The sequence below is a fragment of the Calliopsis andreniformis genome, chromosome 2, assembly GCF_051401765.1.
Source record: "Calliopsis andreniformis isolate RMS-2024a chromosome 2, iyCalAndr_principal, whole genome shotgun sequence".
Lineage (NCBI taxonomy): Eukaryota > Metazoa > Arthropoda > Insecta > Hymenoptera > Andrenidae > Calliopsis > Calliopsis andreniformis.
The window spans coordinates 10666644-10692600 of record NC_135063.1 but is presented as its reverse complement, the minus strand read 5'-3'; the positions used below and the strand labels follow the sequence as shown (position 1 = coordinate 10692600).

The following is a 25957-nucleotide window of genomic DNA, read 5'->3' as shown; positions in this document are numbered from 1 at the left end:
AGGAACAATTCGATTAATATAGTTTCGTTGTCTGTGACGGTGTTCGCGTGAGAGATCAAGTAAAATTCGTGCGAAAAAAATGAGTTCTCTGCAGAAATAGTACTGTGATAGTACGAAATTGTTAAATTGCTAAAACTGCCACTAATGAGTGATATTTCTTCATTTCTTCATTCCTTTTCCATTAATTATGCTTTAAATATGTGTGGTCCTCAATAAAAAGAACGAATGTCCTCGTGTTTCGTTCCCTCTGTCGTTGAATCATAGAAATGCTTACTCAAAGAGTTTTTTAGCGTAGTGCCAAATGCGGAAGAAGTATTCGTCTTGTCTAAGAAGCCTTGCTCTCGCGTACGTATGTATATCAGCATCCATATTATGTTCTCGAAGCCATGAACTCGTGTTTTCTGTGCTGAAGCTCACGGATGCGGTTTCACCCTTCTCCGTAGCTTCTGCGATTGGTTCCACTACTGCCAGTTCTGTAACATCAAAAAAATTCATTGTTAATGAAAAGGAATCATAGAATTATTAGGCAACAAACGCTAGAATTATTGATACATTTCATTTCGGTACTTATTCTACAAAATGCACAATGAAGATGTCTTACCGGAAGCTGGTACGATCTTGAAGGGTTCGTCAGATTCCAAGGGATCGCTGAGGCCGATCTCGTTCCTTGCATAAATCCTGATGAGGTACATGTGATTCTCTTGAAGGTCCCTGATGTTTAATTTCTGCACGTCTGCGTTCACACGGCCCACTTCGATCCACATTGTCTTCTGCGCGTCCCTGATGGCGATCTTGTAGCCTTCCAATGGAGCACCACCATCGGATTCTGGCCTTCCCCAAGCAATTACTACTGTATTCGCTGCGATTTGTCTGATTTCCAGCGGTGCTGTTGGCGGTGTGGGAACGCCTATGATATTTATAATTAAAACGTTAATTATGTTGGGAGCATCGAAGGCTAATAGTCTAATATTCCAAAATTTACTGCAGTATAACTCGTACGATTTAAATAATGTTTCGCATCAACCTTTCCAAGTTTCATATGCGACTACTTACTGGCATGAGTCTTTAGGGTAACAGGTTCCGAATTCGTAGGTAAACTGAGTCCCATATTGTTCTCAGCGAAGATCCTGAAGAGGAATTCGCTCTCCTTCAAGTTCTCGACGCAATACTGTAGCGTCGTGGCATCTAAGGTGACAATCTTTGTCCATCTTGCTCCTTTTCCGATCAGTGGTCTTTTCTCGATGACATATCCTATTCAGAATGATAAATTTGTCATTATTCAGTGTCAGCTACTTAATTAACTTAGTGACTGTTTTAAAAAGTAATTTACCTGTGAGTTCGGTGCCTCCATTGCTGGCTGGTGGCGACCAGCTGAGAGTCACGCTCTTGCTGGTAACATTCGTCACTTGCACGTGTTGTGGACTCGATGGTGGTGCTAAGAATTATTTTACATGTTCAGTTAACAAGTCAGAGACTCATTTTATTGTAGGAATATCTAACAGCTAGGTTTCCAGGACTTACTCTTGCTGATGACTGCTTTCGATGGTGGGAATATACCCAGCAGAGCATACATGCTGCTTTCGGTGAGCTTTGTTATTTCTGATAATGAGCGATAGCAGAAGCGTTTAATAAGTGAAGCCTTAAGATTACATTAGAGGCTGATATTTAGATTAAAATTAATTGCAATAAAGCATCTAAGTGTGCTATAGTAAAATTATTAGCTTTCCTATTCAATAAGATTATATTATTCAAACCTATTTAATTAGTTCAGCTAGGTGATTAATACTCTAATCTTAGAAATAATTAACCAGATTTGCTTACTGAGTCGTTTGCCTGCTGCAATTGGTTCTTCAGCTACGAATGGAGGTCCAGTTCCAACGCTGTTCTTCGCTGTTATCCTGAAGTTGTAAGGTACGTCTGTCTTTAAGTTTGATACGCTGAAGTTGGTCACTTCGTGTTTGGTGCTGCCGATCTATAAATGCCAAATATTCGTAAATTAAAATTTTCTAGTTCTGACTTTTTCGACTCTATTAAATTCTTAATAACCTTCTGCCAAGCCTTCTTTGATTCCTCCTTCATCTCGACGATATATTCTGTAATTGGTGTTCCACCGTCGTTCTCTGGAGGCTGCCATTTTATCGTGAACGATGTCTTTGTCATTCCTGACACTTCCAGTGGTCCTCTTGGTGCTCCTGGTGGTTCTGTTGAATCAATAGTTAATAGTATACATTCATGGAATCTCTTACAGGGGGGTACTTACAAATAATTTTAAGAGACAAAGATTACAACGATGGAGTATTATTATTACATGCAATATTCGTAACTTACCGAAGGAAGTCCTCATCTTAACTACATCAGATTCCAAAGGCTCGGACGCTCCAACAGCGTTCCTAGCGGTGATTCTAAAGATGTACTCCGCATTCTGCTGCAGCTTGTGCACGCAGAAGCTCTCCACTTCTTTGTCAATGTCAGCGACTTTCATCCAGGTCTTGCCTGGTTCACACTTCTCAATAATGTACTTCTCAATTTCAATTCCACCGTCGTCCGCTGGTGGTCGCCATTCCAGTGTGACACGGTCTTGTCTAATCTCCTTGAAGATAACTGGTCCCTGTGGTTTTCCTGGCTTATCTAAACGATTGCAAAAAGCCACATAAGTGTTCAAGCAGATGGAGATTTATATTACGCTCAATGTACCAAATGCAGATATCTTTAAAACTCACCAATGACTCTGAGATGCAGATCGACTGAAGAACTGCCTGCTTGGTTGGCAGCCTTTGCTGTGTAGGTTGCAGTGTCTTCCCTGACCAGAGAAGAAATAGAGATAGTAGAAGTTTTCTCTTCGGTGTGAATGGATACCCGCTTGTCGACGACTTTCTTGTTGTTCTTCGACCACGTTACTTCCGGTTTGGGGAAGCCGCTGGTCTGGATCTCGATCTTCCATTGACTGTTCACTGGTAGGTTCTGGTTTGCCAAGCTCTCGTCGTAAGTGATCTTCGGTGCTTCTTGTACTTTGAGTTCGCACGTCGTCTCTGCTGTTCCTATGCTGTTCTTTGCCTTTACTGTAAACGTTGCTGATGAAGTCTCTGTTGTTTCTGTGATGGTGTACTTTGCTACGCGGTTTTCGTAGGTGATGCTGGTATCTTCGAATGTTTCACCATTTTTCAGCCTGAAAATATTGTCATTTATTGGTGTTAGTATTCACTAATAGTTCATTCAATTCTTTTGCTGTACAAATTTGACTTCTTTAAAGAATAACTTAGTTCTGATATTTTTAATACTTTTGAATACTATTATTCCTCATTGGATAAACTAATTATTACATTAATTACTGTTATTCGATCTGTAAGGTGCTAGTAGTTATTATATACCAGGTAATCTCAGGAGTGGGTGTTCCACCGATGACGCACGATAGCGTGACTGTTTCTTTAAGTCCTACAACGACACTCTTCAGAGGTTCTAGGACAGTTGGTGGTTCTTCTGCCGATGGTTTTGTTATCTTTATATATGGAGATGTTGGTGACGTTTCGCCTGGGCCTGCTTCGTTGACTGCAGTCACTCGGAAGGTGTACTCCTTATTCGTGGTTAATTTCGTTACTTTGTGTGTGGTTTCTATTATATTCTCGGTTACCCTGGTCCATCTTTGGGAGGAAAAAGAATACAAATTTTAATATATTCCATAATTTCTTGTATCAAGAAATAATTAGAATATACTCACGAAGTTTCAGTCTTTTCTTGGTGCTCCAAAATGTACTCAACGATGGGTGAGTTGCCATCAGAGTCTGGTTTCTTCCAGTGAAGTGTGACACTAGTGTCAGTTGTTTCCAATGGCTCTGGTGCTCCTGGTGCACTCGGTACCTCTGTAAAGATTTTATTTCGTGAGGAGGAAAATATTTTCCAATCTATTTTTTAAAATCTAACTTAGGAAATTTTAAGTATTTTCTAAATTTGCATTTTGAAATATGAACACGATACTTACGCACTATGACGACGTTGATATCTATGCTACAATCACCAAGGTGGTTCACTAGTTTCAATGTGTAGTCACCCACATCTTCCTCTTGAATCTTCTTAATAGTCAGACTCGCGGATTCTTCGTCAAGTGTTGGTACAACTCGTTTAGATTTTGTGACTACCCGACCATTCACAGTCCATTCGTCGCGGGGCTTTGGTGTTCCAGTGAATTTCACGACAATCTCCACATCATCACCTTTTCTCACCTTGTATTTCTTTGGAGTGTCTGGACTGATCTTTGGAGGTGTTTCAATGACTGAAAATGTTTGAAAAAATTGAATTAATTACCACGTTTTGAGAAGCAATTAAATGTTTAAAAATATCAGAAAATTTGTTGACAATTTTAAACAAGTTTTAAGATATTCTGAATTGTACCTTCGACTCTAAGTTTCGATGATGTCTTCACGTTCGTCACTACAGCCGTATATTCAGAGATGTCTTCCGGTGTGCATTTCCTGACAATTAGTTTCTTCACTGTACCTTCGTCGATAATAGTATATTTCGGTGACTCCTTGATGACTTCCGTTTTCCTGAAGTATTAGTAAATTAGATTTTAATTTAATTCAAATTGATCTAGTATCATTTAAAATTAAATTCCCCTGAGTATTTTGTGATTTAAAGATTTCTAGATAGATCTAAAAAAACATGTATTTATACATATCGATCTTACTTGAGCCATGTGACTGGAACATCCTGCGATAGTTCAATTGTAAAGACGGCATCAGCGTTCAATGGTACCAAAGTCACATCTGGTAATCTTGTGATAATATCCACTCCAGGTTCCTCGACAGTCAACTTAGCTGACGACGTCTGCTGGCCGACTTGGCAAGAGTAGACACCTGCGTCTTCTGGTTCCGTGTCATAGATCTTCAATTTCTGCCTCTTGCCATCGATCGATAGTCGAATGTGCTCGGAGAATTGCAACTCTTGGCCATCTTTGAACCATCTTACTAAAGCGTCTCCTTTCGTCAGCTCGATATCGAAAGTTGCTCTTTCGCCTCTAGCTATCGTCACGTCTTGCATCTTGGTGATAATTTCTGGTGGTAATTCTGGAATAATTGAACAAGAATATCAATTCAATATCTAATGTACCTGAGTTTCAAAGTTACTCTCAGCTGGTTTTATAAATTTTTGAAGTTGTAGGCTAGGTTACTCATCTCTATTATCTTCCATTCTTCATTTTTTATTTTCTTAACTAGGATTTCTAATTTTCTACTTTTCAGTTTCCTAATTTGCGTTTATTGTTTAGCTTTGACAATTCAATAAGTCAATACTCACCGACGACAGTGACTTCCGCCGTGCATTCTTGATCTAATAAACTGCACATGTACTCTCCTTCATCGTGCACGGAAGTACTTCTAATGAGCAACTTTCTGATAGTGCCATCTTTCACGAACTCCAATTTTTCTTTGCCTGGTCTCAGAGGTTCGCCATCCTTGAACCATTTTACGTCGGCTGTCTGTGACGTGATCTCGACTTCCAAAATAGCTACGTCGCGTTCCTTTACCTCGCAATCTTGTAATTTCTTTACAAACTCTGGTTTGGTGGCTATGTGAAGAATAAAAATTGATTAGAAACCAGTATTTCTTTTCATTCCATGAACATTTAAAAGTTAATAAAATTCCAACTTTGATTATCACATTGAAATTCATACCTTTCACTTTCACTTTGCTCGATGTCGACTGATTCTTAACAGTGCACTCGTAAGTACCCTCGTCGGTAATGTTCGTCTTCTTGATCACCAATTTGTGAACACGTCCTTCTTGAATGATCTCGCGGTGATCCATTCCGCTGACTTCTTTGTTGTTGTGCCACCATTTTGTAGAGACTGTATGAGATGTCTCGCAAGTTAGTTCCAGAGTTTTGTATTCATCCACGGTGACTTCTTTCTCTAGGGTCTTCGTGAACGTCACTTTGTCGACGTCTACTGTAACTCGAGCACCGTGTGATGCTTTTCCAACAGGATTGCTAGCGATGCATTTGTAGTCACCAGCGTCCACCTCTGAATCCGCGTTTCTAATTTCGAGTATAATATTTTCGCCATCGTAGGTTTCTGTGATGTTCGGAGATTTTTCCAAAGGCTGGTTATTCCTGTAAAAAAATATTTTTTACATATCGATTTAGAATATTCCAATTTCTAGTTACTAAAATTTCTGGTTCGTTTAACTTTTTTCTTAATTAAGTAATTGAAAGTTATTGAATGAAACGTACCTCAACCACGTGACTTCTGGTACAGGATTTCCAGTAACCTTTGCCACCAGTTTGAAGGTACCCTTCTCTGGAACAGTGAGTTCTTGGAACCGTTCCGTGAACAGTGGTGGTTCTGGAGCTCCACTTGGTATTTCTAAAAGGCAGAAAATATTAGTATAAATTGACAACTGTACTGTGTTTCGAATACAAATTATAAATTCATGCAAGCAGAAGCAAAAGCATACACTACCCTTTGTCACGGTGTAATGCTCATGTGTATGCTGATGAATATTAATGGACAGCGAAGACTTCAAATTTACTGAAAAATATATTTGCAAAGCATATTGCAGCATAAGTATAAGCGTGATGTATAATGATGTTAACATCATCTTTACATTATTGCAAAGCAATAGTTTTTAAAGATGTTATTTTTACAAATTGTTCCAAAGCATAATTAATCCCATATAGCGTAAGATTTTAATATATGATCAGCATCAATCAAATGGTTAGATACTTTATGCAAAAGATGTATTAAAAAATTCTTACTTTCAACTGTTAACGTAGCCTTCGTCTCGGCAGTACCAAGATCGTTGGTAGCCACTACTGAGTAGTCTCCAGTGTCTGACACTTGAGGTTGAATCAGTGTCAATGTATTCACGTGGCCGTCTTGTTTCGGTGTTAAGCCCTTCAGTGGTTTTCCATTCTTTAGCCAGGTGACTTTTGGTGCAGGGTTTCCAACTATTTGAGTAGAGAGTACCACAGTCTCTCCTTCTCTCACTACGTAAGATTGCAGTGGTTCTAAAATCTCTGGTGGTTCGTGTTTGCCAGTCTTCACCTAAGTTTTAACAAGAATATATTAATGTTTTTAAATCAGACATAGAATTTTATTGCTCATAGCAATCTTGAATATTAATTTTAAAATGAAGTCTACAAACCTTCATAGGAATCTCAATAGTTGCTTCACCTTCCCTATTCTTGGCAACGATGGTATACTTTCCTTCCTGTTTCTTCTGCACCTTGCTGATCTTGATAACGCTGCAGTACATGTGCATATCGCTTTCTGTAGCTACCACAATATTCTCTTTGGTTGTGATTTGCGTATCCTTGTAGTACCACGTTATTTCTGGTTCTGGTACCGCTACTAAGCGACATTCCAGTATGACATCTTCACCCTCGTTCACGTATTTTGCTTTCGGTTTTCGAGAGAACGTCGGTGGTATTCCCTCCAAGATGTCCGCCAGGGATGATTCTCTGTAGAGGATTGTTCATTTAAATGAGTAATTGATTCACTCTTACTTGTACAAAATAAATGAAAATATTAATTTGGTTTAGGAAGCTGTGAGAATTTTGTAGTAAAATATACCTCGATAGACTCTTTCTGCTTGGCCCAGTCAGATCTGATCCATGATCAGAAAGAGGAGCTTCTACGGACAATTCCGTGGTACTGGACGCGAATCCAGCAGCGTTTTTGGCAACGCAGGTGAAGGTACCAGCATCTTCAGGGAATACTTCTCTAATGATCAAAGTTGCTACGTTATCGTCGTCATAGTACATTTGGAAGTCAGGGGATGGCTTAATGATGGCTGTCTGTCGGAACCAAGTTATCTGTGGTCTCGGTACACCTTCCACTTGACACTCGAATTGAACTGTGTAACCATCTGGCGTATGAATTGGTTGTAACTTCTCGATGAACCTTGGTGCCACTGCCTTTTCACCAGGCGCTGGTTCTGGATAATTAATTAGAACATATTAAGATTCAGTTCACGATGATATGTTATAAATGAGGGTTCTAATTGAACTCACTTTCAAAGACTGGTAGTTTGTCAATTTTCTCGTGCAGTTTGCGCTGAAGGTAAAGCGTGTAGTGCGCTTCATTCAGCAGATACTGCGCAGGAACCCAACCCTTTTCTTCTGTCAGATGTTTCTTCACGAACCACCAGTCCTGATTCGTATGATCTAAAAAAAACGTATATTTAATACCCTTCCTTCAGTAAACTGCATATTGTTGCACATGTATTCCATAAAATACAAATTTACCAATAACGTAAACTCTCTCTCCTTCGACGAGATTGATGGCTTCATCAGTTTCCGCCACGTACGAGCAAATCGAGAACATGGTGTCACCATCGCGTACAACGTACTCGATTTCGTCTGAAAAATCGACAATAAAAATAATTGCAGTAGTTCTAACACTTCTAATAAAAAGACTAATATTTTATTTGAACAAAATAAGGGCATACCTTCTTCTGAAATATCTTCTTCTCTTGTAATACTAAGCGTGGCCTCTTCTGTAATGTTACCAACGAACATTAAAACATTGATCACCAAAGGAAAAGAGACATAACGAGAACAATCAATAAAGACCATATTCTTATAGAGTTATAAATTGATAACACGTTGATCAGCTTGCCACATCTAATATATGCGTGAAACTGAAGCAATAATTCTGCAGAAAATCAATTATACTCGAAGCCCTCACAGGCAATCGAGTTTAATTAATTTAATATCGCAACAGATTCGTTATTAAGCGTTTTGCTGCCATTTCGTTGAAGTAGGGGAAGTTCCCTTAGTGCACGACAGCATCTAATGTCGAACATTAGCTATATTTAAAAGAAATGAAACGCGACGGTGTGGCTCTACTCCGAAAGTAAAGAGATTCCTCTCTATCACTTTTGCAGTTTGGCCATTGTCATGTTTCAGTTTTTAAAGATATAGCTAATGTCCTATTTTAGATGCCATCTAGCGCTATGGGAACTACACCTACGTTATACGAAGTACCGATATGCTTTTCATTCGCAGTGGATCAAGAAGCGGGAAGTAAGGTGAAAATGTTCAATTATAGGACAGCAGGGGGTGAACATACTCACTACACAGCGACTGCCTTGCGAAGAACAGTTAATCACTACTTTAGCTGAAAGCATGTTATGTCATATTAATGTTGCTATCCGCGAAAGCGACAATGAAGAAATCCTGTCGAACCTTCGTCATATGTGGAAACGCGTCTCTTGCTCTTCAGTTTCAACGCCAACGACTCGTCCATTTCTTCGATCGAGTACTTCCTGTCAGGTTTCAGTGTCAACTTCACGTCGTCCTCTTCGAAGTCCTCGACATTGTACGGCCTAGGTTCCTTCTTCTTCTTTCTCCTCCTCAGTGGCAGGTTCATCTCGTCTGTTTCTAGCTCCTCGATGCTATAGTCCTTGCCCTCTTCATCAGATTCGTCTATAATTTCTTCTATTATCGGACCCGAGTCGTCTTCTATTTCCTGAATGATTCTGATAGTCTCTTCTCCTGCCATCTCTGAGTACGTCATCGGTTTCTTCTTTGGCTTCAAACGAACTTTGCCAGACATAGAGATGTCCTCCTCCTCATACGTGTTCAAGGAGATCTTGAACTCCTGCTCCACGTCTTCTTTGGTTTTCGTTCTGCGTGGACGGAATGTTACGTTCTCCACGTCGGTTACCTCCTTGATGTCGGGTCTGGGTTTCTTCTTCGGTCGTAGCTTGCGAAGTGTGACATCCTCGTAGATTTCTTCAATAGGTTTAGGAGGTAGCTTAGGTGGTTTACGTTTGAAGGTGAATTCGTGTATCTCTTCTTCCTCGGGTTGCTCTACTTCTTCGATCTTTTGAATCGTGAGTTCATCAGCTGTCACTTCTTCGATCTTTGGTTTTGGTTTCTTCTTCTTTATTTGAATGTCGGTCGATACTTCTTCTTCTTCTGTGGGTTTCTCTGGAGCAAGAGCTTTCTTTAATGTTACTGAGGTTTCTTCTTCTTCTGTAATGCTTGGCTTCTTCTCTGGCTTTTTCTTTTTCTTGATGGTGACTTCTTCAGGTGCCTCCTCAGCTTCTGTGGGCACTAGTTTCTGAATTGTGACTTCATCCGCAGCCTCTTCTACCACAGGTTTCTTCTTTTTCGGTTTCTTCACTTCTACCTTCTCGCTAACCTCCTCTGGGGCCTTTTCTTCTTCTTTAGGTGTGGGTTTCTTCAATGTAATTTCTTCAGCCACTTCTTCTTCCACAGTTGGTTTCTCCTTTGGTTTCCTCTTCTTGAGAGTGACCTGTTCTGGAGCTTCCTCTTCCTCTGGTTTTTCTTCTACAACCACTTTCTTGATCGTGACTTCATCCGCAGCCTCTTCTACCACAGGTTTCTTCTTCTTTGGCTTCTTGACCTCTACCTTCTCGCTAACCTCCTCCGGCGCCTTTTCTTCTTCTTTAGGTGTGGGTTTCTTCAATGTAATTTCTTCAGCCACTTCTTCTTCTACAGTTGGCTTTTCTTTTGGTTTCCTCTTCTTGAGAGTGACTTGTTCTGGAGCTTCCTCTTCCTCTGGTTTTTCTTCTACAACCACTTTCTTGATTGTGACTTCATCAGCAGCCTCTTCTACCACACGTTTCTCCTTCTTTGGTTTCTTCACCTCTATTTTTTCGCTAACCTCCTCTGGCGCCTTTTCTTCTTCTTTGGGTACAGGTTTCTTTACTGTAACTTCTTCGCTTACTTCTTCAACAATTGGTTTTTCCTTTGGTTTCTTCTTCTTAAGAGTGACTTGTTCTGGAGCTTCCTCTTCCTCTGGTTTTTCTTCTACAACAACTTTCTTAATTGTGACTTCATCAGCAGCTTCTTCAACTACTGGCTTCTTCTTCTTTGGTTTCTTTATTTCAACTTGTTCACTAACTTCTTCAGGAGCTTTTTCTTCTTCTTTTGGTACTGGTTTCTTAATTGTGATTTCGTCAGCTACTTCTTCAGGCACTGGTTTTTCCTTCAGTTTCTTTTTCTTCAGAGTGACTTCCTCTACTACTTCCTCTTCTTTCTTCTCTTCTACAACTGGTTTCTTAATGGTGACTTCATCGGCAGCTTCCTCTTGTACTGGTTTCTTTTTCGGTTTCTTTAATTCTACCTTCTCACTAACTTCTTCAGGAGCCGTCTCTTTCTCCTCTGGTACCGGTTTCTTCAACGTGATCTCTTCTGCCACTTCTTCTGGTACTGGCTTCTTTTCTGGTTTCTTCTTCTTTAGAACTACTTGTTCTGGTACCTCTTCTTCATCCTTTTCTTCCACGACAACCTTCTTGATAGTAACTTCATCAGCGGCCTCTTCCACCACTGGCTCCTTCTTTTGAGGTTTCTTTAGTTCAACTTGTTCACTGACTTCCTCAGGAGCTTTCTCTTTTTCCTCTGGTACGGGTTTCTTCAACGTGACTTCTTCAGAAATTTCTTGTGGCACAGGCTTCTCTTTTGGTTTTTTCTTCTTCAGAGTAACTTTTTCTACCACTTCTTCTTCCTTCTTCTCTTCCACAACAGGTTTCTTAATAGTAACTTCATCGGCAGCTTCTTCTTCCACTGGTTTCTTCTTCGGTTTCTTCAATTCTATCTTTTCGCTAACTTCTTCAGGAGCCTTCTCCTTCTCCTCAGGCTTCTTCAGCTGAACTTCTTCTGTAACCTCTTCTGGAACAGGTTTTCCTTTCGGTTTCTTCTTCTTGAGAGTCACTTCTTCTACTACTTCTTCCTCTTTCTTTTCTTCTACGACAGGCTTCTTAATTGTAACTTCATCGACAGCTTCTTCTTTCACTGGCTTCTTCTTCTTTGGTTTCTTAATTTCTTCAGTTACCTCTTCGGGAACTTTTTCTTCCGGCTTCTTCAGTGTAACTTCCTCAGCTACCTCTTCGGGAACAGGTTTCTCTTTAGGTTTCTTCTTGACCACAACTTCTTCCTTCACTTCCTCTTCTTCTTTTTCTGTCACTTCAACCTTTTGAATGGTAACTTCTTCAACTGCTTCTTCAACAGGCTTCTTTTTCTTTGGTTTCTTCACGATTGCTTCTTCAACAACCTCAGTAGGTTTCTTTGGTTTCTTCTTCAAAGTGACTTCAGTCACTGTTTCCTCTTCTTCGACTTCTTTTTCTTCTACAACAGGTTTCTTAATCGTAACTTCGGCTGGAGCCTCTTCCACTGGTTTCTCTGGTTCTTTCTTCAGTGTGATTTCTTCAACAACTTCAGGAACTTCTTCTGGCTTCTTTTCTTCTGGTTTCTTGATTGTCACCTCTTCTTCCTTAGGAGCCTTTTCTTTGGGTTTCTTGGGTTTCACTTTACGTTTAACAGTAACTTCTTCAGTTTCTTCCTTTGGAACTTTAGGAACCTCTTCTTCTTCCTTTGCTGGGAACTCCTTTTCGCCCTCATCTTCAGGCTTGTCTTTCTTCCATCCTTTCAGCGTTATCTTCTCTGGTTCCTCCTCTGGTTTATCCTTTGTTGGTATTCTAAACTTGACTTCTGGTTCTTCTTCAGTTTCTGGTGGTTTGGGTTCACCCTTTATCAGAGGAACTTGTTCAATTTCCTGATCTGGTTTCTTCTTTTTCTCTTTTTCGTATGGCTTTGGAACTGGTTCAGGTTTCGGTTTCTCTGGTTTTTCCTCTTCTTCGGGTTCATATTTCTCAAGCTCTGGTCTTTCGAAGTCCAGTGGCTTAAATTCATCATGATCTAATTTCGTTTTCGGTTTCTCTTTCTTCTCGGGCTTAACTTCTTCTTCAGGTTCCGGTTTCGCAGGTTTCTTAAGTGGTTCTTCAACCTCTTCAGGCTTCTTTTCAGGTATTTTCTTCAGTTTCACCTTTTCAGGTTCTACCTTTTCTTCCTCCGGCACCTTACCCTTTCCAATAGTCACTTTCTGAGGCTCTTCAGGTTCTTTCGCCGGTTTCTTCGGCTGACGTTCATAAACTGATTTATCTTCTATTTTCTCCAGAGGAACCTTCTTCAATTCTTCAAACTCTAGATCAAGTTTCTCCAGCTCTGCTGTTTCCTTCTCAGAAAGCTTAACCTTCTTGATCTTTCTCTTCAGAACTTTCAGGGCTTCTTCTGTATTTCTAGAGAGAATTCCAGTTTGAACTGGGTTTTCTTCTAGAACCGTGATCTTTGGTATTTGCAACTCTGGCGGATAGTCGCCAACAAATGTGATTCTACTACGCAGCATGATTTTCGGGAATTTCGCTTCATCAACACTTTTCTTCTTGGGGACAGCTACCTTCTTAAGTTTAATTGACGCGAATTGAACGGTTTCCGCAGGCTCTGAGAATTTCAATTTTGTTGGCTTGATTTCCTTCCTTTCTATCTTTTGAGGAACCAATTTCTGCAGTGATTCAGGTAATGGCTTCTTCTCCTTCTTCTTCTTCTTCGGTTCCCATTGTATCTTCTCTGGCATTGGCTCCAGTACTGGTCTTTCATATTCAGGCTCCACCCATTCTTCAATCTCATCTTTCTTAGCTGGCTTCTTCTTCTTCTTCTTTGGGACCTTCTCTTTAGGCTTCTCAGGGACCTCTTCAGGTTTTTCTTCTGGAACTTCTTCCTTTTTCTTCTCTGGAGCTTTTTCTACTGGAACTTCTGTCACTTTCACTTCTTCTTCTTCTTCCTCTTCAACTGGAACTGCTTTACGCTCCTCTGGTTCTTTAGTTGGTAGTTCCTCTGTCACAGTTTCAGGGACGACTTCAGTAGTCTCCACAGTGTCTTTAGGAATAACTTCTTTCTTAGCTTTTACTTTTTTCGGTTTTTCTTCAATTATTTCTTCCACTATTTCCTCGCGTTGTACTTCCTCTGACACAGTGGGTTTCTTTTCTGCTGGTTTCTTCTTCTTTGGTTTCTCTTTCACTTCTTCTGGCTTCTCTTCCTTCGGTTTTTCCTTCACTTCTTCTTTCTCTTTAGGCTTCACTTCCTTCGGTTTCTCTTTCACTTCTTCCTTCTCCTCAGGCTTCTCTTCAGGCACTTTCTTTTCTTCCGGTTTTTCTACAGGGACCTTCTTCTCTTTCGGCTTTTCTTCAATTACTTCACCATTAGTTACTGGTTCTTCTTTCTTCTTCTTTTCTTTTGGTACTTTCTTCACAGAGACTTCCGCCACCTTTGCTTCTTCCTCTACTTTTTCTTCCTCTCCTGGAACAGCCCTTTCTTCCTCAGGTTTCTCCTCCTTTATTTCTTCTGTAGTGACCTCCGGTACAACTTCAGTCGTCTGTATTTCTTCTTTAGGAATAACTGTCTTCTTAGCCTTTCTCTTTTTCGGCTCTTCAGGTGCTATCTCTTCCACAACTTCTTCCACTTGCTCCTCTTCAGCATCTGTCGGTTTGAGTTTTTTCTTGGGAGCCTTTTTCACGGTGACCTTCTTCTCTTCTACTTTAGGTATTTCCTCTTCCTCTTCGATCACTACAGCCTTGTCTTCTTTCGGTTTCTCAACCTTCAACTCTTCTTCAGCAGTTGTGGTAATTACTTCAGTGGTCACTATGCTATCTTTGGGAGTAACCTCTTTCTTCGCCTTGGTCTTTTTCGGCTTCTCTTGGACAAGTTCCTGTACTTCTTCCACTGGCTGTTCTTCAGTCTCCGGTAGAGCTTCATGCGGAGCTTTCTTTATTGTAACTTTCTCTGTTATTACTTTCTCTTCTTTTTCTTTAATTTCCGTGGCTTTCTTCTTCTTAGGTTTATCCTTTTCAGGAAGTTCCTCCGTGGTGACCTCAGAAATCACTTCAGTTATTTCAATACCCTCCTTTTCTGTAACAGTTGGTTTCGCTTTCTCTTCTTTCGGCACCTCTGGCTTTATTTCTTCCACAATTTCTTCTTCTTCTACAGCCTCAGTCCCGGAAACAGGCTCCTTCTTCTTCTTCGGTGCCTTCTTAACAACAGCTTTCGTTACTTTCGCCTTTTCTTCTGGAATCTCTGAGGGTTTAGCTTCTTCAGGTTTAACTTTTTCTTCTGGCAATTTTTCGACAGGTGTTTCAGCAATAACTTCCGTAATTTCTACACCTTCTATAGGAATGATGTCTCCCTTGGCTTTCTCTTTTACTGGCTTCTCAATCACAATTTCTTCAACTTCTTCCTCAGGTGCCTTACCTTCTTTTATTGTTGCTTTCTTTTTCTTGATTATCTTTTTCGTAGGTGTTTCAACGATTTCCACAATTTCTTGTTCTTCCATGACTTGTGCCTCTTCTATCGTCTTTTGGATTACTTCTTCAACTACCTTCTCTTTTTTGTCCTTAGGTTTCTTTCGAATGATCTTCTTCGTCGGAGTTTCAATGGTTTCTATTATTTCTTCTTCCTCGATAATTTCTTCAGGCTTCTTAGGTGCTTCTTTCAACTCAACTTCTGTTACTGTGACTATTTCTTTTTCTTCTTCCACAATAGGCTTCGCCTTTTTCTTCTGCGGCTTCTCGATAATTATTTCCTCAACGACCTCTTCGGTAACACCGTCTTCTTTTGGCACAGGTTTCTTCTTCTTCACAACCTTCTTAGTAGGAGTTTCAATAACTTCCACTATTTGTTGTTCCTCCATTTCGATAGTTTCTTCTTTCGGTTTTACAATGATCTCCTCAACCACGACTTCCTTCTCGCCCTTCTTCATGGGACGAATCTTCTTCCTGATTATCTTTTGCGTGGGTGTCTCGATAGTCTCAAAGATCTCTTCCTCCTCCTTGATCACAACCTCCTTCTTCTTCTTCGGTGCTTTTCTAACATCATGTTCAGTTATCGTCACTGTCTCTTCTTCTTCCACAACTGGTTTAGCCTTCTGCTCCTCAGGCTCTTCCACTGTTATTTCTTCTACGATTTCTTCCGTCACTTCATCCTTAGTTGTCACGGGCTTCTTCTTCTTAATTTTCTTGACGGGTGTCACTTCCTTAACTTCCTCAATGATTTCCTCCTATTCAGAGAAATTAATATTGAAATTAATATTTCCATTGCTATGCTCATCAATCAGTATAGAAACACAAATTAAATTACAAAAAATCTCACCTCTTGAACCGTCTTCTCCGTGATATCTGGAATGAGAACAAAATGCTTTAAATCTGATCACAAAATGCATCACGTCTATCGGTGGTAAGCTCGTGGGAAATTCACAAACCATTGACGAAGGTAATGTAAAGCGTATAAATCGAATATGCACATGGTAACTGTATACAGTAGAATAAGTATAAAGTATGTTTGTCGATCATGTCTTTGTTTCCTGTTACTGTAATAGGCATAGACATCGTATGGGCAGCAGGTAAAGAGATTATGTAACGTATCTTGTAATCGTCTACTTGTACGTAATGGTGATAGTAATACGTAAGAAATGGGCTTACCTTCCGGTACTTTCTCATCGGCTTTGGGTTTAATCGGTCTTTTGTGTTTGGGTTTTTCGTGTAATTCTGGTGTAGTGTCTTCGTGGATTTCTATTGTTGCTGTTACTGGTGCTTTACCTTCTTCTTCGACAGTCACCTCTTCAGTGACCTGCTCTTTACCTTCGCGTTTCCGCGTTACTCGTTTCTTCCGCAGCGTTTTCTTTGTTCCTTCCTCGGTGACGATCTCGCTCGTCACAATCTCTTCTTTGATTTCTTCAACAGGCGCGGGCTTTTCGATAATCGCAGTTGGCACAGCCTCCGGTTTCTCTTCCTCGAATTCCTCGACTGTAACCACAGGCTCTGCGCCCTCCTCTTCCACGGTTGTCTCTTCGACAACCTGTGGTTTCTCATCTCCACGTTTCGTCGTGGTTTTCTTCTTCTTGATCTTTCGCTTTTTCTTATCAGGAGTTTCCTCCACAGTGGTAACAATTTCAACAGTTTCGACAATGTCGTCGTCTTTTGGAACGAACTTGATATAGTCTTCGGGTTTCTTCTCTTCTTCTTCTTGCTCTTTGGGTTTCTTCCATGGTTTCAGCTTAATTTCTTCCGGTTCCTCAGGCGGAGCCTCGCGTTGAGGAATTCTTCTCTTGATTTCTTCTTCTTCCTCAGGCTCCTTTGGTTTTGGAACGCCAGGAACGATAGGGACAGCCTCAGTTTCCTGATCTGGTGCCTTGCGTTCCTTTTTGGGTTTCTTGGTAGGAACCTTTTTGCCTGGTTTCTTCTCTGGTTCAGGATACTCTGGCTTTTCGAGTTCTTCTAATTCTACTTCGGCGATGTCTATGTCGTAAGGTTCAAATGGTTTCAATTCAGGATATTCTTTCTCTTCTTTCTCTTTCTGAGGCTTGTCTACTTCATCCTTTGGTTTGGGAACTGGGGCCAGTTCTTCTTGTTCACTTGGAGCCTTTTCTGGTATTTTCTTCAGTTTAACGGTTTCCATTTCTTCTTCTTCTGTTGGCCGAGGTTTGCCTTTGCCTATCTTTAATTTCTTTGGTTTCTCTTCTTCAGGCTTTTCAGGTTTCGGTTTACGTTCATAGGGTGTTATTTCTTCAGGTTTTTCTAATGGAACCTTCTTCAGTTCTTCAAATTCTTGATCTAGCTTCTCCAATTCCGTTAGCTCCTTCTCGGAAAGTTTTACTTTCTTGTGCTTGATTTTCTTTAATTTTAAGGCTTCTTCCATTGTACGAGATAATATTCCATTTTGTACGTAGATCGGTTCTAAAGTGCTTATCACTGGATATTTAATGGAAGGCGGCCATTCGTGGTCGATTATACGACTACGTAACAATATCTTCGGGAATTTTGTTTCTTCTTTGTCAGTTTTCTTCGGAGTTACGCGAGGTTTCTTCAGTTTGATCTGAGCGAAGAGAGGAGTAGCAGGCTCGTCGATCTTTGGCTTAGTTGGTTTCTGTTCTTTGATACTAATCTTCATCAACTGAGGTTTCAAGGCTTCCTTAACTTTGTCCTCAGGCTTCTTCTTCTTCTTCACCTTCTTCTCAGGCTTCTCCTCTGGCAACGGCTCCTCGATCTTTTCTAGAGGCAGCTCCTTCTTTAATTCAGCAAATTCTTGGTCTAGTTTCTCCAGCTTGGCTATTTCCTTCTCCAAGCGTTTCACCTTCTTCTTCTTTGGTTTCGGCAAGGTTGCAGCTTCTTCAACATTACGAGATAGGATACCATTCTGAACTTCATTTGGTTCAAACTCAGTAATTTTTAGGTGTCTCAGTGCAGGAGGCCATTCATGGGGAGTGATACGGCTTCGAAGTAAGACACGAGGTAACTTCTCTTTCTTCTTTTCTGGACGCTTGACAGTAGGTGTCTTGCGTAATTTAACTTGAGCAAATTGAGGTTTGTCTAAGGAAATTTCCTGTACTTCAAGCTTCGTAGCCTCGACTTTGGTGACTTTCATACGCTGTAGTTTAACAGGTTTCTTGGACTCCTCAGTTGGTGCTTCTGGAACTTCAACCACTTCTACTTTTGTGACTTCCTCGCGTACATCTTTCTGTTTCACAACCTTCTTCTTGACTTTCTTTGGTTTACCTTCCTTCGTGACTACTTCCGTGACAGTGACATCTTCAGGTGCTTCTTCAGCTTCGATAGGCTTCACGAACTCTGGTACAGGTAGCTCTTCCAGAGTTTCTTCTACTACTTCTTCAATGGGACCTTCAGTGACAGTTGTTTCTGGAGCTTTACCTTGTTCTTCTACAGTAACGAACTCTGTGACCTGTTGCTCCTTTCCTTTACGCTTAATCACCTTCTTTTTCGTAGTCTTTTTGGGTTTGCCTTCCTTGGTTACTTCTTGAGTGACAGTGACCTGCTCACGAACTTCCTCTACTTCAGTTGGTTTACCAAATTCTATGACAGGTAGTTCCTTCACAGTTTCGTCAATTATTTCTTCAATAGGAGCTTCAGTGACACTTGTGACTGGAGCTTTTCCTTGTTCTTCGACAGTTACAACCTCAGTCACTTGTTGTTCCTTTCCTTTGCGTTTAATTACCTTCTTCTTGGTGATCTTCTTAGGTTTACCTTCCTTTGTTACTTCTTCAGTAACTGTGACCTGCTCGCGTACTTCTTCAACTTCAGATGGTTTAACGTACTCCGGTGTCGGCAAAGGCTTTACTTCTTCTTCAACTACTTCTTCCACAGGACCTTCTGTGACTGTAGTTTCTGGAACTTTACCTTGCTCTTCAACAGTAACGAATTCTGTGACTTGCTGTTCTTTTCCTTTACGTTTGGTGACTTTCTTCTTAGTTGTCTTCTTAGTTTTGCCCTCTTCTGTAACTTCCTGAGTCACAGTGACTTGTTCGCGTACTTCTTCTACTTCAGATGGTTTAGCATGCTCTGGGGCAGGAAGTGTCTTCACAACTTCATCAACAACTTCTTCAACAGGTGCTTCAGTTACTGTTGTAACTGGAACCTTTCCTTGCTCCTCAACAGTTACGACTTCAGTCACCTGCTGTTCTGTGCCTTTACGTTTAATGATCTTCTTCTTGGTTGTCTTCTTAGGCTTGCCTTCCTTGGTCACTTCTTCCGTTACAGTCACCTGTTCACGAACTTCTTCTACTTCTGTAGGTTTGAAAAATTCTGGAACAGGTAGAGGTTTCACCTCTTCCTCAACCACTTCTTCAACAAGTCCCTCAGTAACAGTTGTCACGGGAGCCTTTCCTTGTTCCTCAACTGTAGTAATTTCCGTAACTTGCTGTTCTTTGCCCTTGCGTTTAATAACCTTCTTCTTGGTGGTCTTTTTGGGCTTACCTTCTTTAGTGACTTCTTGGGTAACAGTAACTTGTTCCCGCACTTCTTCAATTTCTGATGGTTTCGCATATTCAGGGGCAGGCAATGCTTTAACAGTTTCATCTACCACTTCTTCTATTGGTGTTTCAGTAACAGTGGTAACTGGAGCTTTTCCTTTCTCTTCGACTGTGACAACTTCAGTAACTTGTTGCTTCTTGCCTTTGCGTTTAATGATCTTTTTCTTGGTGGTTTTCTTCGGCTTACCCTCCTTAGTTACTTCCTCTGTCACAGTTACTTGCTCCCGTACTTCTTCTATTTCTGATGGCTTGACATATTCTAGTGCAGGTAGTGGTTTAACCTCTTCCTCTACTACTTCTTCTACAGGACCTTCAGTTACAGTAGTCACTGGAGCTTTGCCTTGCTCTTCAACTGTCACAAATTCGGTCACCTGTTGCTCCTGACCCTTACGTTTGATAACCTTCTTCTTGGTCGTCTTTTTAGGTTTTCCTTCTTTAGTGACTTCTTGAGTAATAGTCACTTGTTCACGCACTTCTTCAACCTCTGATGGCTTGGCATACTCTGGGGCAGGTAATGCTTTGATAATTTCGTCGACCACTTCTTCAACAGGTGCCTCAGTGACAGTTGTGACAGGAGCTTTTCCTTGTTCTTCAACTGTGATCACTTCAGTGACCTGTTGTTCTCTTCCTTTACGCTTTATGATCTTCTTTTTGGTGGTTCTCTTAGGTTTGCCTTCCTTAGTAACTTCTTCGGTGACTGTCACTTGTTCGCGAACTTCTTCTACTTCAGTTGGCTTGACGTATTTTGGTGCAGGTAGCGGTTTCACTTCTTCCTCTACTACTTCTTCTACGGGGCCTTCAGTTACAGTTGTCTCTGGAGCTTTGCCTTGCTCTTCAACTGTGACAAATTCGGTCACCTGTTGCTCTTGACCCTTGCGTTTGATGACCTTCTTCTTAGTAGTCTTTTTAGGCTTTCCTTCTTTGGTTATTTCTTGCGTGACTGTGACTTGCTCACGAACTTCCTCTACTTCAGATGGTTTAGCATACTCTGGGGCAGGTAGTGCCTTCACAGTTTCATCAACAACTTCTTCCACAGGTGCTTCAGTCACTGTTGTTACTGGTAATTTTCCCTGTTCCTCGACAGTCACTACTTCTGTTACTTGTTGCTCTTTGCCTTTACGTTTAATGATCTTTTTCTTGATAGTTTTCCTAGGCTTGCCTTCTTTTGTGACTTCTTCAGTAACAGTAACTTGCTCGCGAACTTCTTCTGTTTCTACAGGTTTGACATATTCTGGTGCAGGCAGTGGTTTCACTTCTTCTTCGACCACTTCTTCAACAGGACCCTCAGATACAGTTGTTACTGGCGTCTTTCCTAGTTCTTCAACTGTAACAAATTCCGTAACTTGTTGTTGCTTACCCTTTCGTTTAATAACCTTCTTCTTGGTGGTTTTCTTGAGTTTACCTTCCTTTGTGACTTCCTGGGTTACTGTGACTTGTTCTCTAACTTCCTCAACTTCTGATGGTTTAGCATATTCAGGAGCAGGCAGAGCTTTAACAGTTTCATCGACTACTTCTTCCACTGGTGCTTCGGTAACAGTTGTTACCGGTGCTTTTCCTTTTTCTTCGACTGTTACAACTTCCGTTACCTTCTGTTCTTTGCCTTTGCGTTTAATGATTTTCTTCTTTGTCGTTTTCTTGGGTTTACCTTCTCTGGTAATTTCTTCAGTAACTGTTACTTGTTCACGTACCTCTTCCACTTCAGTTGGCTTAACGAATTCTGGAATAGGTACTTCTGTGATTGTCTCTTCAACTACTTCTTCAAGAGGTGCTTCAGTTACGGTTGTCACTGGAGCTTTACCCTGTTCTTCAATGGTCACAAACTCTGTTACTTGTTGCTCTTTTCCTTTGCGTTTGATAACTTTTTTCTTGACAGTCTTCTTTGGTTTACCCTCTTTAGTTACTTCTTCTGTAATTGTCACTTGTTCACGCACTTCTTCCACTTCAGATGGTTTGGCATATTCTGGTGCAGGTAAGATCGTAACGGTCTCATCGACTATTTCTTCAACAGGTGCTTCTGTTACAGTCGTCACTGGTGTCTTGCCTTGTTCCTCTACAGTAACTACTTCTGTAACTTTCTGTTCCTGCCCTTTACGTTTAATTATTTTCTTTTTAGTTGTCTTTTTAGGTTTGCCTTCTTTCGTTATTTCTTCTGTGACTGTCACTTGTTCACGGACCTCTTCTACTTCAGATGGTTTCACATGTTCCGGAGCAGGGAGTTCTTTTATAGTTTCTTCTACTATTTCTTCTATAGGTGCCTCAGTGACTGTAGTAACAGGAGCCTTTCCTTGTTCTTCGACTGTGACAACCTCGGTAACTTGCTGTTCCTTTCCTTTGCGTTTGATAACTTTCTTCTTCGTGACCTTCTTTGGCTTGCCTTCTTTAGTGATTTCTTCAGTGACAGTTAATTGTTCTCTTACTTCTTCTACTTCAGATGGTTTTGCATATTCAGGGGCAGGTAGAGGTTTCAGAATGTCTTCGAGCACCTCCTCTACTGGACCCTCAGTCACCGTTGTCACTGGAGTTTTGCCTTGTTCTTCGACAGTCACCACTTCTGTTACCTGCTGATCTTTGCCTTTACGTTTAATAATCTTCTTCTTTGTTGTTTTCTTAGGCTTGCCTTCCTCAGTTACTTCTTGTGTAATTGTAACCTGTTCGCGAACTTCTTCAACCTCTGTTGGTTTGATGTGTACAGGTGCTGGTAAAGGTTTTATCGATTCCTCAACTAGTTCTTCTATAGGACCTTCTTTGACAGTTGTCCTAGGTGCTTTTCCTTGTTCTTCCACAGTAACTACTTCTGTAACTTGTTGTTCTGTTCCTTTGCGTTTAATAATTTTCTTCTTAGTAACTTTCTTTGGCTTGCCTTCCTTCGTGACCTCTTCAGTGACTGTTACCTGCTCTCGAACTTCTTCGATATCAGATGGTTTAGCAAATTCTGGGAATGGTAGCGGTTTCAGTGTTTCTTCGACTACTTCCTCTACTGGACCCTTAGTCACTGTTGTAACTGGCGCTTTACCTTGTTCTTCAACCGTTACCACTTCTGTCACTTGTTGCTCTTTTCCCTTGCGTTTAATGATCTTCTTCTTTGTAGTCTTTTTGGGTTTGCCTTCTCTAGTTACTTCTTGAGTGACTGTTACTTCTTCGTGTACACCTTCTACTTCTGTAGGTTGAATACGTTCTGGTGCTGGGAGCGGTTTAATAGTCTCTTCAACCAGCTCTTCTACAGGACCTTCATGCACGGTTGTCTTTGGTGCCTTTCCTTGCTCCTCGACTGTTACTACTTCCGTCACCTGCTGTTTTTTGCCTTCACGCTTAATGATTTTCTTCTTTGTCGTTTTCTTAGGTTTACCTTCTCTAGTAACTTCTTCAGTAACTGTTACTTGTTCACGTACCTCTTCCACCTCAGTTGGCTTAACAAACTCTGGCATAGGTAATTCCGATATTGTTTCTTCCACTACTTCTTCAACTGGACCTTCAGTCACTGTAGTCACAGGTGCTTTGCCTTGTTCTTCAACCGTGATCACTTCAGTGACCTGCTGTTCTTTGCCTTTACGTTTTATAATTTTCTTCTTTGTAGTTTTCTTTGGCTTGCCTAGTTTAGTAACCTCCTCTGTCACTGTCACCTGTTCGCGAACCTCTTCGACTTCTGTTGGTTTAACACGTTCTGGTGCTGGTAGAAGCTGTATTGTTTCTTCTACCAGTTCTTCTACAGGTCCTTCAGTCACTGTTGTGACTGGGGCTTTGCCCTGCTCTTCAACCGTGACTACTTCTGTCACTTGCTGTTCTTTTCCTTTCCTCTTAATAATTTTCTTTTTGGTAATCTTCTTCGGTTTCCCTAATTTAGTAACTTCCTCTGTTACGGTCACCTGTTCACGCACTTCTTCCACTTCTGTTGGTTTAACATGTTCTGGCGCAGGTAGAGGTTGTACTATTTCTTCAACAACTTCTTCTACGGGACCCTCAGTAACTGTAGTTACTGGAGCCTTCCCTTGTTCCTCGACAGTGACTACCTCCGTTACTTGCTGTTCTTTACCTTTACGCTTGATGATTTTCTTCTTTATTGTCTTCTTTGGTTTACCTAATTTAGTAACCTCTTCAGTTATTGTCACCTGTTCACGAACTTCTTCGACCTGAGTTGGTTCTACACGGTCAGGTGCAGGTAAAGGTTTTATTATCTCTTCGACTACCTCTTCTACTGGTCCTTCAGTCACTGTTGTCACTGGAGCCTTTCCTTGCTCTTCAACAGTAACTTCTTCAGTCACCTGCTGTTCCTTTCCTTTTCGCCTGATAATTTTCTTCTTGATAGTCTTTTTCGGTTTTCCTAGCTTGGTGACCTCTTCAGTTACTGTTACTTGCTCACGAACTTCCTCAACTTCAGTTGGTTTTATACGTTCAGGTGCAGGTAAAGGTTTAATCACTTCTTCTACTACTTCTTCTGTTGGACCCTCAGTAACTGTTGTTATAGGAGCCTTGCCTTGCTCTTCCACAGTGACTACTTCTGTTACTTGCTGTTCCTTTCCTTTACGTTTGATTATTTTCTTCTTTGTCGTTTTCTTCGGCTTGCCCAAATGGGTAACTTCCTCTGTCACTGTAACCTGCTCTCGCACCTCTTCAACTTCAGTCGGTTCGACACGTTCAGGAGCAGGCAGTGGTTTTATAACTTCTTCAATCACTTCTTCTACAGGTCCTTCAGTTACTGTTGTCACTGGTGCTTTTCCTTGTTCTTCAACAGTCACCACCTCAGTTACTTGCTGTTCTTGACCTCTGCGCTTAATAATCTTCTTCTTCGTAGTCTTCTTTGGTTTGCCCCATCTAGTAACTTCTTCAGTCACTGTCACTTGCTCACGAATCTCTTCCACTTCTGTTGGTTTAACGTGTTCTGGAGCAGGTAGGGGATGTATTACTTCTTCCACCACCTCTTCTACGGGTCCTTCTGTTACTGTCGTGACTGGGGCCTTTCCTTCTTCTTCTACAGTTACTACCTCGGTTACTTGTTGCTCCGTTCCTTTACGTTTAATAATCTTCTTCTTAGTAGTCTTCTTTGGTTTTCCTACTTTAGTAACTTCTTCAGTGACTGTTACTTGTTCACGTACTTCTTCTACTTCGGTTGGCTTAATACGTTCTGGAGCAGGTAGTGGTTTTATCGTTTCTTCAACAATCTCCTCCACTGGTCCCTCAGTGACAGTAGTTACTGGAGCCTTACCTTGTTCCTCAACAGTCACCACCTCAGTTACTTGCTGTTTTTGACCCTTGCGCTTAATAATCTTCTTTTTCGTAGTCTTTTTCGGTTTACCCCATCTCGTAACTTCTTCAGTCACTGTTACTTGCTCACGTACCTCTTCTGCTTCAGTAGCTGTAGCATATTCTGGTACAGGTAGTGGTTTTATTATTTCTTCAACTACCTCTTCAACAGGTCCCTCAGTTACTGTTGTTACTGGAGCTTTTCCTTGTTCCTCAACAGTCACCACCTCAGTTACTTGCTGTCCTTGACCCTTACGTTTGATAATCTTCTTCTTGGTTGTCTTCTTAGGTTTTCCTTCTTTTGTTACCTCTTGGGTAACTGTCACCTGTTCACGGACCTCTTCTACTTCGGATGGTTTAACGTATTCAGACACTGGTAATGGAGTTACTATCTCTTCCACTGTTTCTTCTTCAGGAGCTTTTATTATACTTGTCACTGGTACTTCTTCTTCCTCTACAGTTGTTGCTTGCGTCACTTCCTGAGCTTTTTCTCGTTTACGAGTGACTTTTTTCTTCGTAACCTTTTTAGCATCTATCGTATCCTGAACCTCGACTTCTTGTATATCAACTTTCTCTTCCTTCACTTCTTCAACCTCGTCTATTCTTGTAGGTACTATTTCTTCAATGTCTGCAGTTGTTGTTACTTCTTCTATCGGCATGAATTGTTTCTTAGGTATCGATGGTATGCTCGACTTAATATCTTCCAGCTCTTCCTCAATGACGACGACATTGTCTTCTTCAGAACCTGTTCTAGGCTTCTTCTTTCTAATAATCGTTTTCTTCGTCTTAACTGCTGCAGTTTCATCATCTTTACTTCCGCGCCTGAATTTCGTTGTATATTCTTCTGTAACCTCTGTATCAGATTCAATCGACTGTTGCAGTGGCGTATCGTGTTTTATTGTGTGTTGTGTGATTGTAATGTCATGTTGTTGCGCTGGTACTTCTGTGGTTTCTGAAATGTATACAAGAACAAGTGTAACATGATTAACGTGTAGTGGCAGTAGGTGCTTTTTTAACTTTCTTTTTCTTTTTTGGTTTGACTTCTCACTTAATCGCAATATCTCCACGATCGGATCGTGCCTTTGCGTATATCGTTGAACCCTT

At 40.9% G+C, this 25957-nt stretch overlaps 1 protein-coding gene across 5 annotated transcripts in view; it reads right to left on the bottom strand.

The window, feature by feature from the left end:
* Positions 1 to 270: 270 nt before the first annotated feature.
* Positions 271 to 25957, bottom strand: part of Sls (sallimus) — a 93663-nt gene continuing 67976 nt past the window's right edge. For 3 of the 5 annotated variants that reach the window (XM_076388118.1, XM_076388129.1, XM_076388140.1), the window contains 25 exons: positions 16272 to 25805; positions 15943 to 15968; positions 9181 to 15850; positions 8442 to 8489; positions 8239 to 8352; positions 8005 to 8157; positions 7565 to 7928; positions 7137 to 7452; positions 6748 to 7036; positions 6223 to 6355; positions 5666 to 6102; positions 5290 to 5559; positions 4682 to 5060; positions 4387 to 4541; positions 3977 to 4267; positions 3716 to 3857; positions 3369 to 3638; positions 2721 to 3166; positions 2329 to 2628; positions 2047 to 2201; positions 1822 to 1972; positions 1331 to 1435; positions 1054 to 1251; positions 602 to 907; positions 271 to 473 (listed from right to left, as the gene is read on the bottom strand). In XM_076388118.1, the coding sequence (XP_076244233.1) occupies positions 271 to 473; positions 602 to 907; positions 1054 to 1251; positions 1331 to 1435; positions 1822 to 1972; positions 2047 to 2201; positions 2329 to 2628; positions 2721 to 3166; positions 3369 to 3638; positions 3716 to 3857; positions 3977 to 4267; positions 4387 to 4541; positions 4682 to 5060; positions 5290 to 5559; positions 5666 to 6102; positions 6223 to 6355; positions 6748 to 7036; positions 7137 to 7452; positions 7565 to 7928; positions 8005 to 8157; positions 8239 to 8352; positions 8442 to 8489; positions 9181 to 15850; positions 15943 to 15968; positions 16272 to 25805 (21455 nt within the window). The remainder of the gene's footprint in view (positions 474 to 601; positions 908 to 1053; positions 1252 to 1330; positions 1436 to 1821; positions 1973 to 2046; positions 2202 to 2328; positions 2629 to 2720; positions 3167 to 3368; positions 3639 to 3715; positions 3858 to 3976; positions 4268 to 4386; positions 4542 to 4681; positions 5061 to 5289; positions 5560 to 5665; positions 6103 to 6222; positions 6356 to 6747; positions 7037 to 7136; positions 7453 to 7564; positions 7929 to 8004; positions 8158 to 8238; positions 8353 to 8441; positions 8490 to 9180; positions 15851 to 15942; positions 15969 to 16271; positions 25806 to 25957) is intronic. The other 2 variants (XM_076388150.1, XM_076388159.1) reach the window with 1 other exon arrangement.